At 40.9% G+C, this 12,055-nt stretch overlaps 1 protein-coding gene across 2 annotated transcripts in view; it reads left to right on the forward strand.

Annotated features, from left to right (window-relative positions):
- Positions 1 to 12,055, forward strand: part of ADAM17 (ADAM metallopeptidase domain 17) — a 52,208-nt gene that overhangs the window by 30,985 nt on the left and 9,168 nt on the right. For both annotated transcript variants that reach the window (XM_007456932.1, XM_007456933.1), the window contains exons 9-13: positions 985 to 1,129; positions 1,237 to 1,325; positions 3,812 to 3,964; positions 8,462 to 8,661; positions 9,678 to 9,781. In XM_007456932.1, the coding sequence (XP_007456994.1) occupies positions 985 to 1,129; positions 1,237 to 1,325; positions 3,812 to 3,964; positions 8,462 to 8,661; positions 9,678 to 9,781 (691 nt within the window). The remainder of the gene's footprint in view (positions 1 to 984; positions 1,130 to 1,236; positions 1,326 to 3,811; positions 3,965 to 8,461; positions 8,662 to 9,677; positions 9,782 to 12,055) is intronic.

A 12,055-nucleotide genomic window follows, 5' to 3' on the forward strand; every position in this document is an offset into this window, starting at 1 on the left:
CTTTCCCTTTTGCACCCTCCCCATGACAGTCTGCTTCTCATCTGTGTAGATGAGTGAGAACCATAGGTAAGGAGCACTATACTGCACAATTTTGTGATTGCTGGTGAAAAACTGCAATCGACCAAAGAAACAAATACTAATTTGAAAAGATACAGGCATCTCAATGTTCATAGCATTTTTTACAGTTACCAACATATGGAAGCAGCCTGAGTGTCCATCAGTAGATGAATGGATAAAGATGTGGCGTATATATATATAGACACACACACACACACACACACACACACACACACACACACAATGGAATACTACTCAGCCATAAAAAAGAATGACACTTTGCCATCTGCAACAACATGGATGGACTTGGAGGGTGTTATGCTAAGTGAAATAAGTCAGAGAAAGACAAATACTATATGATATCACTTATATATGGAATCTAAAAAGTACAACAAGGGACTTCCCTGGCGATCCAGTGGTTAGGACTTGGCGCTCCCACTGCAGGGGGCATGGGTTCCATCCCTGATCGGGGAACTAACGTCCCGCATGCCGCCCAGTGCGGCCAAGAAACAAACAAACAAATAAATAAAAAATACAATAAACTAGTGAATGTGGCAGAAAAGAAACAGACTCACAGATAGAACAAATTAGTGGTTACCAGTTGTGGGGGGGTGGGAGGGGCAAATAGGGGTAGGGGATAAGAGGTGCAAACTGTTATGTGTAAGATAAGCTACAAGGATATATTGTACAACATGGGGAATATAGTCAATATTCTATAATAACTATAAATGGAGTATAACCTTTAAAAATTGTGAATTACTATATCTGTAACTTATATAATACTGTCTGTCAACTACACTTCAATTTAAGAAATGTAAAAAAAATCGCAATCATAAAGTATGGTAGTATTCTGGAATATTAAGTTGATATATCTTTTAGTCTGATGTAACTGTTAATCTAATTAAGAGTACTTTGTTTTTTTAAAAGCAATTTAGCTTTGATATAGCTGAAGAAGCATCTAAAGTCTGCCTAGCACATCTTTTCACCTACCAAGATTTTGATATGGGAACTCTTGGATTAGCTTATGTTGGTTCTCCCAGAGCAAACAGTCATGGAGGTGTTTGCCCAAAGGGTAAGTTTCCATTTGTTGTATGAATATGTGGGGATAGCAGGGTGATTGGATTATATTATAATTCTGTATTGAACAAGCAGTTTGTTTCTGTTTCCTTTTTCCTGTAGCTTATTACAGTCCAATTGGAAAGAAAAATATCTATTTGAATAGTGGTTTGACCAGCACAAAAAATTATGGTAAAACCATCCTTACAAAGGTATGTTCTTTAATTTTTAAAAGTGTAGATTTTGACTTTATTGTAGTAGGACCTGAGCTATTACATATTTATTTAGGTATCTTTTTTAAAAGCTATACATGCTGTTTTTTGTTTCTGCCTAAAAAGATGTATGCTTTTAGTGGGAAATATGAAAATAAAAAGTATAAAGAAAATAATTGTTAGCTGTCAAATTTCTTTTGAGACAACTCGGGATTATTGTTTTCCCTAAAGACATCCCTTCTGACGCCTTTCATCTACAGCTCCTGTTAAAGGACTGCTATCCAAAATATATAAGGAATATACTAAAAACAACAATAAAGAACCGAACAACCCCACTTAAAAATTCGCCAGAGATCTTAATATACACCTCACCTCACCAAAGAAGATATACAGATGGCAGATAAGCATATGAAAAGATGCTCAACATTATATGCTGTTAGGGAATTGCAAATCAAAACAACAAGCAGGGCTTCCCTGGTGGCGCAGTGGTTGAGAGTCCGCCTGCCGATGCAGGGGACACGGGTTTGTGCCCCGGTCCGGGAAGATCCCACATGCCGCGCAGTGCTGGGCCCGAGAGCCATGGCCGCTGGGCCTGCGCGTCCGGAGCCTGTGTTCCGCAGCGGGAGAGGCCACAGCAGTGAGAGGCCCGCGTACCGCAAAACAAACAAACAAGCAAACAAAAAAACAACAAGCAGATACCATTACACAACTATTAGAATGGTTAAAATCCAAAATACTGGTAACACTAAATGCTAGCGAGGATGTGGAGCGACGTGAATTCTCACACTTGATGGTGGAAATGCAAAATGGTGCAGTCTCTTAGGAAGGTGGTTGGGCAGTTTCTCATAAAACTGAACTTACTCTGGTATTACCATAGGATCCAGCAACCATATTCCTTAGTGTTTACTCAAAGGAGCCCTGACAAAAACCTGCACACGGATGTTTATAACAGCTTTATTAGTAATTGCCAAGACTTGGAAGCAGCCAAGATGCCTTTCAGTAGGTGAATGGATAAACAAACTGTTATATCCAGACAATGCAATACTATTCAGCACTTTAAAAAAAAAAAGAAAGAAAAAGAGCTATCAAGCCATAAAAAGACATGGAGGAACTGTAAATGTATATTACGAAGTAAAAGAAGCCAATCTGTTTGATTCCATCTATATGATATTCTGCAAAAGGCAAAACCACGGAGGCAGGAAAGGGATGAGTGGTTGCCAGTGGTCGCTTCCCCAGGTGGGGAGGGATGCATAGGTGGAGCACAGAGGATTTTTTCAGGTGTTGAAACTACTCTGTATACTTTAATGATGGTTATAAGACATTATGTGTTTGTCAAAACCCATAGAAAGTGCAACACAGAGAGTGAGCCCTAATATAAATTATGGACTTTGGTTGATTTAAAAAAAGTGAAATAGGATGAGAGAAGAAAAATCTACTAAGCAGTTTTTGGAAACTTTAATTTCCAAAATTGTTTCTTATGGTACTCCTTTACCTTTTTGGTATCACAGCATCATCAGTGGTTTGATTTCATGACATGTTTTCCTTGGTCTTCCAGAATTTTTCTATTATAAGACACACAGAACAAAAAATAAATTGCTTCGATGTTTTTAAAGTGTCAGTCTGTTAGAGAATCCACTAATGAATTTTTCCAAAGCACAGTTTGGAATCACTTCTCCATGTTGCACCTTTGGGATTTGAGTACTTTTTTGCTAAAATGCAAAGTTTTCTTTACTACCATTTTAATATAAACACTTGGTAATCTTCAACACACTGGTTTCAGAATTGGGACTCTGTCTTAAAAAAAATTCCCATGTCTTGCAAAATACATACAAATTTTTTCAGATTCTATGGAGTGATTTTTTCCCCCCTCAGGAAAAAAATCAGTAAATAAATTTGTTATTTTTTGCAGTTAAATACGGGAACATTTTTAGCTTTACTGGCCAAATTCATTGTTACATTCAGGTAGAAATCCTCTGGTGATCTCATCGGTTCAGTGCAGCCCTTTAACTGGATTCTGATAAATAACATCCTGTAGGTCATTAAGATTGTCATTGGACATGAATTCAGTCACTGGGATAAGGAACATTGTTTTGTTGTTCTTCAGTTGTCTTATTTTCACCCCCCACCCCCACCCCGCAATAGTTAGATCTTAACAGGAGTGTGATTGGGGTGAGGGGCGGGAGGCTTGGATGATTGACTGTTAGCTATTTGGTTTACTGGTGCCAGGCAGTTTTTGGAATGGCCAATGTTTGGTTCCTTAGTAAGAGTGTTCCAGTATATCTTTTAAGTTATATTTTCTTACACTGATTTAAATTCATCCTTATAATACTGCTTGCAATATTAAATAAAATCCCATGAATTCTGTTTAATTTCTGTAATTGATAGAAGAAGTCATAGTCCAACATCTAAGACAGCAGGGCCCAACTGGCCAGAGCACTTGATGGTTAGCTATTAGGAAATAATGTTTGCTCTGCCTGATCCTTCAGGAAGCTGACCTCGTTACAACTCATGAATTGGGGCACAATTTTGGAGCAGAACACGATCCAGATGGTCTAGCAGAATGTGCCCCAAATGAGGACCAGGGAGGAAAGTATGTTATGTATCCCATAGCTGTGAGTGGCGATCATGAGAACAATAAGGTATGTATCTTTTGGAGCTTTTTTTATGTGGTTAGGAAAGAAAGAGGCTATGTTTAATTATAATGAGAGCTCAGAAAAGCTTTCCATTCTAGGGATGGAACTGCAGATTACGAGGTACCTTGAAACTTGGTTGTGTTAACTTGGTCCATCTAAATCTCCTCCTCTGGACTGTTTGTTGTCAAAGATGATCATGTGTTGGTTTGGGCTGTGTGGAAAATTACTTACTTAATATAATGGCTTGCACTGGAGTCCTAGTTTGCAGGATCTGGTGGGCTCAGGCTTTCAATTAAAAACTTCATTTCATTTACAGGTTTGTCATTCATATTAACCCTACACTGCTTCACAATTTGCACGTTTTAATAAACCTTCGCAAAAAAATATGTAATTTGCCGTATGTAAGCGTCCTGTGGGTAGGGCCTTTCCTTGCCTTTCTGGTTACCCGTTCTGTCTCCAGTGCCTGTTCAGGGTAGCTGGTACATAATAAATACTTGTCAGGTAAATAGAGGTATGATTTTTTTTTTCTTTTTAGAGGAACGATTTTTGAGGGTGTCTGGTGGAGTACACAGTACTCATTGACTTGGGACGTGGTAAACAGCTTCAGAGGCTTTCCTAAGAGTGGCTGTGACTAACTCGTAGAACCTGAACTGAAAGTGTTCATAGATGTCTGTCTGGTCCTTCTTCCTTTTACTTGAAGTTGAGCAGCATGAGGAAAATATTGTGGTTTTGTGCTGAATTTAAGTGGGCTGGGGGATGGGCTAACCATCTGCATCTAATCGGGAAGGAAGGTCAAGTTATTTGTCCTGACTCCCCTTTTAAAGCCTGACTAGGAGCTAGAGGAAAGGATTACTTTTGTGTTTCCCTGGCCCTGACCCTGCCTTTTAAAATTCTGGTCTCATTTTTTTTTGGTCATGTTTTTTGTTTGTTGCATCTTGTTTTCTTTGGCTGTTAGGTGTAAAGTCCATTCCTCTCTTTCTTTGCTTGTTATGCTTTATTTTTCCTCTACTGGACAACCTGTGCCTGAGAAGCTACCTGTTTTGCCTGTTCTTCCATTGTATCACATACCCTATTGAATTTTTCTCCTTTTTTCAGAGGTTATCTCTCTTTTTCTAATGATGTACATTATAGTCCAGCAGTGTTCACTGGAAGGTGCTGTGATGGGGGAAGCACTATCTGCTGTACCCAGTACAGTGTCACCAGCCCCGTGTGGCCAGTAAGCACTTGAAATGTGGCTGGAGAGACCAAGGAACTGAATTTTAAATTCTGTTTTATTTAAATTCAGTAGTGGTTGCCTGGGGCTGGAGGTGGGAATGGGCATTACCTGTAAAAGGATCTGAGGGACCTTACTGAGGTGATGGAATGTTCTAAAACTGATTTATGGTGATGGTTTCATCGCTTGGTAAAATTACTAGAAATCACTTAATTGTACAATTGAAACTGGTAAATTTTGTGATATGTAAAATATGCCTTAATAAAGCTGCAAAAAAGCCAAACAGCAACAGCAAAAAACAGTGTGGGAACAGAGGGAAAATGGTGAGGATATAGGTGAGTCACGAAGCCATGAGTTGATAATTGCTGAAGCTGGTGAGGGGCCATGTGAGCATTCATGAATCCATTCTGTCCACTTTATAGATGCTTGAACGTTTCTGTAATAAAAAGTGTGAAATATGTGGTGAGGAAAAAGAAATTTAAATAATCACATATGGCTAGTGGCTGCTGTATTAGACAGTGCAGCTCTAGTTGTTAGTCACTGCTTCTCGGTCATGAGGATGGCATCAGTACTTTGGGGTAAAATGTTTTACTTTGCAGACTGTTCAAGTGAGCATGCGTGGTGCTAACTCTTCCTGTTACAAGTTCTTCCTAAGTGAGACTTCCCCAGTGGGCTCTTGGAACAGCCCTGTAAGAACTCGCTAATGAGAATGGAGGCTGGGCAGAGCCGTTTGTTTCTGGAGCTGCTAGTCTATCAGCGAAGAACACTTTTTCCATTTATTTATTTTGTCCCAAGTGTATTTTCTTTAATAGTTTGGTTTACCCAAGTAGGAATCTCCTTGTAAAAAGATACTGGGCATCTTCTAGTCCACATTTTAATTCCTTAGTTAAAATTAATTCCTTAAAATGTTTTTAACTAGGTAAAAACGGCTCCAGGACAAAAATAAGGTGGTTACTCGACCTAGAAAGACAGGACCTGGCACCTTACACCAGACAAGCCTCAGGCTCTGCTGTGAGCAGACGGCATTAGGGATTGTAACCTCTTAGAGTTTATTGGTGTGAGGAGAAGGGGGGGTGGTAAGGATACAGAGAGAGGGCCCAGAGGTCTTCAGGGAGTGTGGAGGCAACAAAAGCGAGAGTGAAGTGGTCACTTTTTCCTCAGCTCTGTCCGGGGGTCCAGCTGCTTAGGGGTGTGACTCTGATAAATTAGCAAAGAGATCTTATTATTGGTTCAGTGTGAATTTGAATTCACACTGGGATGTTTCCTCCCATAATGAACTGGTAGAATTGAGCTCATGAGTCTGCAGTGCTGGTGAATAAACGCAGCAAAATACTAACTGCCTGAGGTCTAGACTGAAATAACCAGGCCCCTTAAAAATGTCTTTACTATAAGTTCCTTTAAAAAATATGCAGTTAGTGTTTCCGTTTAGGGAGTTGGGGTCTTCAGTGTCTTTCGGAGAGCAATCCTTTTGTATCTGATTCAGTGGTCACAGTCACCTTTGGAGGGTCGAAAAGGAAAATCAATTCAGTTTTTTCTTCCTGTGTAGGGAAAACCCAGTTCTTCCCTATTGTGTGTTTCTTCCTGTGTGTCTACTTTACTATTCATAGAGCCCACTTCACTTCTGACCCTTCTGGTCACCAAACGTGGAGGTTTTTCTTTACACCAAGCTGTTTCCTGCAACGCCAGCTGGGTTTGACTCAGTTCTGACACTCTCTTCCTGGAGATAGCATCAGATCCCAAAGGTTAAGGGCTCAGTCCCATAACAGTGGCCTGATGCTGCTCTTCCCTGCTCACATCCCCAGATGCCACTCATACGCCCAGGTCATCGCCTGTGCTTCTAAGCAACTGGCTATAGATTGGGGGTTCCAGTGACCCCCTCCTTGGGTTCAGTTAATTTCCTAGAGCGGCTCGTAGAACTCAGGGAAACACGTTTGGCAGTTTATGATAAAAGGCTATGATCAAGGATACAGATGAGCCTCCAGATGGAAGAGATGCATAGGGCGAGGTGTGTGGGAAGGGGCGTGGAGCTGCCCTGCCTCTGAGTGCACCCCTCTCCCAGCACCCCCATGTGTCCACCAACCCCTAAGCTCTCTGAACCCTGTACTTTTGGGATTTTATGGAGGCTTCATCACATAGGCACAATCGGCCATTAGCTCTATTTTAAGCCCTTGTCCCTTCGAAAGAGAATGGAAGGCAGGGCTGCAAATTCCAAGCTTCTCATGGTGGCTTGGTCATTTTGGTGACCAGACCCCATCCAGGAGCCACCAAGGAGCCCACTCCAAGTCGGCTCATTACAACAAAAGACACTCTCATTTTGACCCAGGAAATTACAGGGGCTTCGGGAGCTCTGTGCCAGGAACTGGGGCCAGAGACCAGTGTATATTTTATACTGTTTCATAAGGGTCCTGTGCTCTCTGCTCCTCAGGGGTCTCACGGCCCTTGTCTGGGTTGAAAGTGAAGCCATTGTAGCCATTTGCAAACCGTGGGGGCCCTACCTCTACAAGTACCCGCGCTGAGTTTTACCCAAGTCTTGTTCTGCTTTTCTTGATAATTTCAGATGGTTTGGGAAATGGACTCCATTTTAGAGCTCCAGGTAAAAATGCCCAGATTTAGAAGGTCATTTTCATGTTTCTGTACACCAAGCGAGCAAGCTAGGGTTCAGGCTTCCTTTGAGATGCTGGTCAACTGTAGAAACTCAAAGAAACTTAAGATCTTGGGGACTCATGAAAACGTTTAGGTAATAATTTGGAATTTAATCTTTTAATAGACTATATGTAATAACATGCCTCTTACTAAGCTCAACTATTTAAACACTTTAAACACGGATCATTGATGTAAATATTCAGGGAAAGATGAAGAGGTAAACCAGAGCAGACCCTGTTTTGCAGGCCTGGATCGTTACATCTAGGAAGACAGCTGCCTGTGCCCCGTTCTCAGTGTCCCTGCAGTGGGGCCTGTGCCTGAGCCTGGGGTGGCTTAGAGTGTGGTGACTCTCTGCTTGTGCTGGACTGGCTGGGGTGTTTGGTCTCAGCATTCGTGTAGCTTACTTTCCTGTGAAGAATTTTAGGCTCTTAACCATGTTCACGTCACCTTTTTAGCATCTTGCAGAGGGCCATGACTCAATTCCATACAAATGACATTTAGAGCCGACAGTGAACCTGACATACCTTCAGGGTGGTTCTGATTGTGGCTTTTGTGTTAAAGTTTGTCCCTGGAAAAGAAGCACAAACACCACCTGGGAATAAATTTTTATGTTATTTTGGGTCCTATGTGGCCTCTTTTCTCTTAAGATGTTTTCAAACTGCAGTAAACAGTCCATCTATAAGACCATTGAAAGTAAAGCCCAGGAGTGTTTTCAAGAACGCAGCAACAAAGTGTGCGGGAACTCCAGGGTGGACGAGGGGGAGGAGTGTGACCCCGGCATCATGTACCTGAACAACGACACCTGCTGCAACAGTGACTGCACGCTGAGGCCGGGCGTCCAGTGCAGGTGAGGAGCGTGGCGCGGGGTGGAGTTGGGCGCCTGACAAGGGTCCTCACAACAGCGGGCTGAAAGCACGGGGCTCTAGAATCATCAGAGGGCCTGGCAAGTGTGTGTTTACCCCTTCTGCCCTTTACAGCGAGAAAAATGTTTTCTGGAAAGCAATGTGACATTGTATCACAAATCCTCCATCTTGCATCCTCTCTGCTGTAGCGATGCCATAGTACAAAGAATCTTTTCTAAGGAAACAGAGATGTACAAAGATGATTTAGCAGGGATGTTCATGGCTACATTCTTTTATAATAACAAAATATGGGAAACAATCAAAATGACAGTCCTGGGACGTAAATTAATTATTGTGTATCTATACTGTAAATAGTGTTGAAGAATACTGTTTAATCCCAGAAACTGTGGAGGAAGCAGGTTACAAGTTAGAAGGTACTTATATTTTTCCATTTTTAACATCCAGTGCCTGGCTTAGAGGTAGGGGGGAAAACTTTAATTTATGGTAACAGATTTAATGGTATACAGTGCATATTAACATTGTAAATACTGATAGGGCTGACTAGTTTCTTGACCACTGTTGCCTTGTGGGCTTGTGTAATTTGTTTTGTTTTGTTTTTTGTTTTTTTAATTTTTTGGCTGCGCCATGCAGCATGTAGGATCTTAGTTCCCTGACCAGGGATCGAACACATGCCCCCTGTGTTGGGAGTGTGGAGCCTTAACCACTGGACCACCAGGGAAGTCCTTTTTTTTTTTTTTTTAAATTACTGTATTAAGTTAGTGAAAACCAAGGACACCAAGATGTTTTAAAGATGGGTCACTTTGGACCACTGTGCTGTGTGAGTCTGCATCAGGAAGGGCAGATGGACCATGTGCAGGTGGTGCTAGCACCTGGGAGTCTGTGCGGGAGTGGATGACCCAGCCAGGAGCCCCTGCCTTGCCATTTCAGGGCCCTGTGACATGACCATAGTCTGTGCTGTGGGGCTGTCCTTTGACTTGGACTGTCTGCTCTTCCTCTGTAGTGATAGGAACAGTCCTTGCTGTAAAAACTGTCAGTTCGAGACGGCCCAGAAGAAGTGCCAAGAGGCTATTAATGCTACTTGCAAAGGCGTGTCTTACTGCACAGGTATGTCCTCCCGTTGGTTCTCTTGGAATAATTTGCTCAAACAGGTGTGTGTGTGTTGGAAAGCAAGATAGTATTTCATTCAGATGAATATAGCTCTTTCTTTTTTTTACCTCATGTGCAGAGTTGAGTTGATCTCAGCACACTTGTCATTGGTCTGTGCAAGGTCCGTGATTATTTCTCTTCATTGTTTATTCCCTTTTATTGACTCCCATTCTCCTTCCCCTCATAGGCATCTGCTTTAATGTGTCTAATATTTGCCTAGATAGGTGTATATCCTTGAAAGATAGTGTGTTTATCTTCTGTATATGTGTGTTTTTAACATGCCAAAATGATACTCTACCTTAGATCATTTTTTTTAAAACTCAGTACCATGTTTTTACAACTCTGTTTTCTATTGCCCTGTATTTCTGTCTGTGTATCTGTATCTTTGTCTCTAGTTCACTGTTTTGGGCACTTGCTGAGTGTTTAGTCTTGTGATTTACTATATTTTACTTATCTGTTCGCCAAGCAGTAGCTGCTTGGATTGCCTTTATCTCCTAATACTGCAGATAGGACTACGCCAAACACCCTTACACATCTACTTCGGGAGCTCTGAGAGCTTGCTGAGTGCATATGGAGGAGTGGAATTGCTTAGTCGTGGAGGGAGGCACTCCAGCGTTCTCTAGAGCAGCAGTAACGGGTTTTGTCAGTGCCCCTGTCAGTGGTCCAGGTTCCTGTATTCTGATGTCCTTGCTGACACACTGTATTTCTAGCTGTCTTATTTTTTTTGCTGGTCTGATGAGTATAAAGTGATTTCTTCTTATTTACATTTTTCTTGAACATCTCTTTATATTTGTTAGCTATTTAGATTTCTCCTTTTGTGAATAACTAGTTCATTTATTTGGTCCATTTTTAAAAATTGCATTTCATTTTTGCTATTATTGATTTGGAGGGGTTCTTTTATGATAATCCATTTGGTTTAAACATTGCATATGCCTTCCTCCTATCTGTTGTCTTTTTTGGAACTGAAATCTTTCACTTGAATCAAATCTGTCATTTTGTTTTTTTTTGAGTTGTGGATATTTATAAAGATATTTTCCACAGCTGCTTCTGTAGCTTCATAATTTTACCTTTTACATTTAGGACTTTATCTGGAGCTAATTTTGAGATTGTATTGATTATCAATATTACCTGTAGTTCTGTTAGTTGTTCCTTTAAAAAATCTCCAAGCTATATTATTAGGTACATGATTGGACATATTCTCTACATCTTCTTGATCTGCTATTCCTTCATCAGTATGTAATGCTCCTTTTTGACCCTTGTGATTTCTTTTAACTTTTTAAAAAAATTTTTATTGGAGTATAGTTGATTTACAATGTTGTGTTAGTTACAGGTGTACAGCCAAGTGAATCTGTTACACATATACTGTTTTAACTTGTTTAATATTCAGTCTGCTGCCTGTTTGTTGTTCTTGTTCCTGTTTGTCTGGTGTATCTATATCCCATTGTGTATTTTTCTAATTTCTGTGCCCTTTGGTTGCTTGGTTTGATTTTTGTAGCAGCTTTATTGAGATACAATTAACATATAATACCACCTGCCCATTTAAAGTGTAAGTTCAGTGGTTTCTAGTATACTCACATTTGTGCATCCACCTACGAGTCAGTTTTCATCACCTCAAAAAGAAATCCGCACCCTTTAGCCACCATTTCGAGTCCCCTCATCATCCCAGCTCCGGACAGCCACTAATCTACTTTCTATCTCTATGGATTTGCCTAATCTGGATGTTTCATATAAATGGAATCATACAATATGTGGGTTTCTTTCCCTCAGAATAATGTTTCCAAGGTTTATCCATGTTGTAGCATGAATCAGTCCTTCATTTATTTTAATTGCTGAATAATATTCCATTGTATGGACATATCACATTTTTTTATTCATCAATTGATGAATTTTGGATTGTTGCTGCTATGAATAATGATACTATGCAGATTTGTGTGCAAGTTTTTTTTTAAATGAACCCACCCAATTTTTAATTAATTAATTTAATTTTTGGCTGCATTGGGTCTTTGTTGCTGTGCGTGGGCTTTCTCTAGTTGTGGTGAGCGGGGGCTACTCTTCGTTCTGGTGCATGGGCTTCTCATTGTGGTGGCTTCTCTTGTTGCAGAGCACAGGCTCTAGGTGCACAGGCTTCAGTAGTGGTGGCACATGGGCTCAGTAGTTGTGGCTCGCGGGCTTTGGAGCGCAAGCTCAGTAGTTGTTACGCACGGGCTTAGTTGCTCCGTGGCATGTGGGATC

The sequence above is a fragment of the Lipotes vexillifer genome, unplaced genomic scaffold (assembly GCF_000442215.2).
Source record: "Lipotes vexillifer unplaced genomic scaffold, Lipotes_vexillifer_v1.1 scaffold390, whole genome shotgun sequence".
Classification (NCBI taxonomy): Eukaryota; Metazoa; Chordata; class Mammalia; order Artiodactyla; family Lipotidae; genus Lipotes; species Lipotes vexillifer.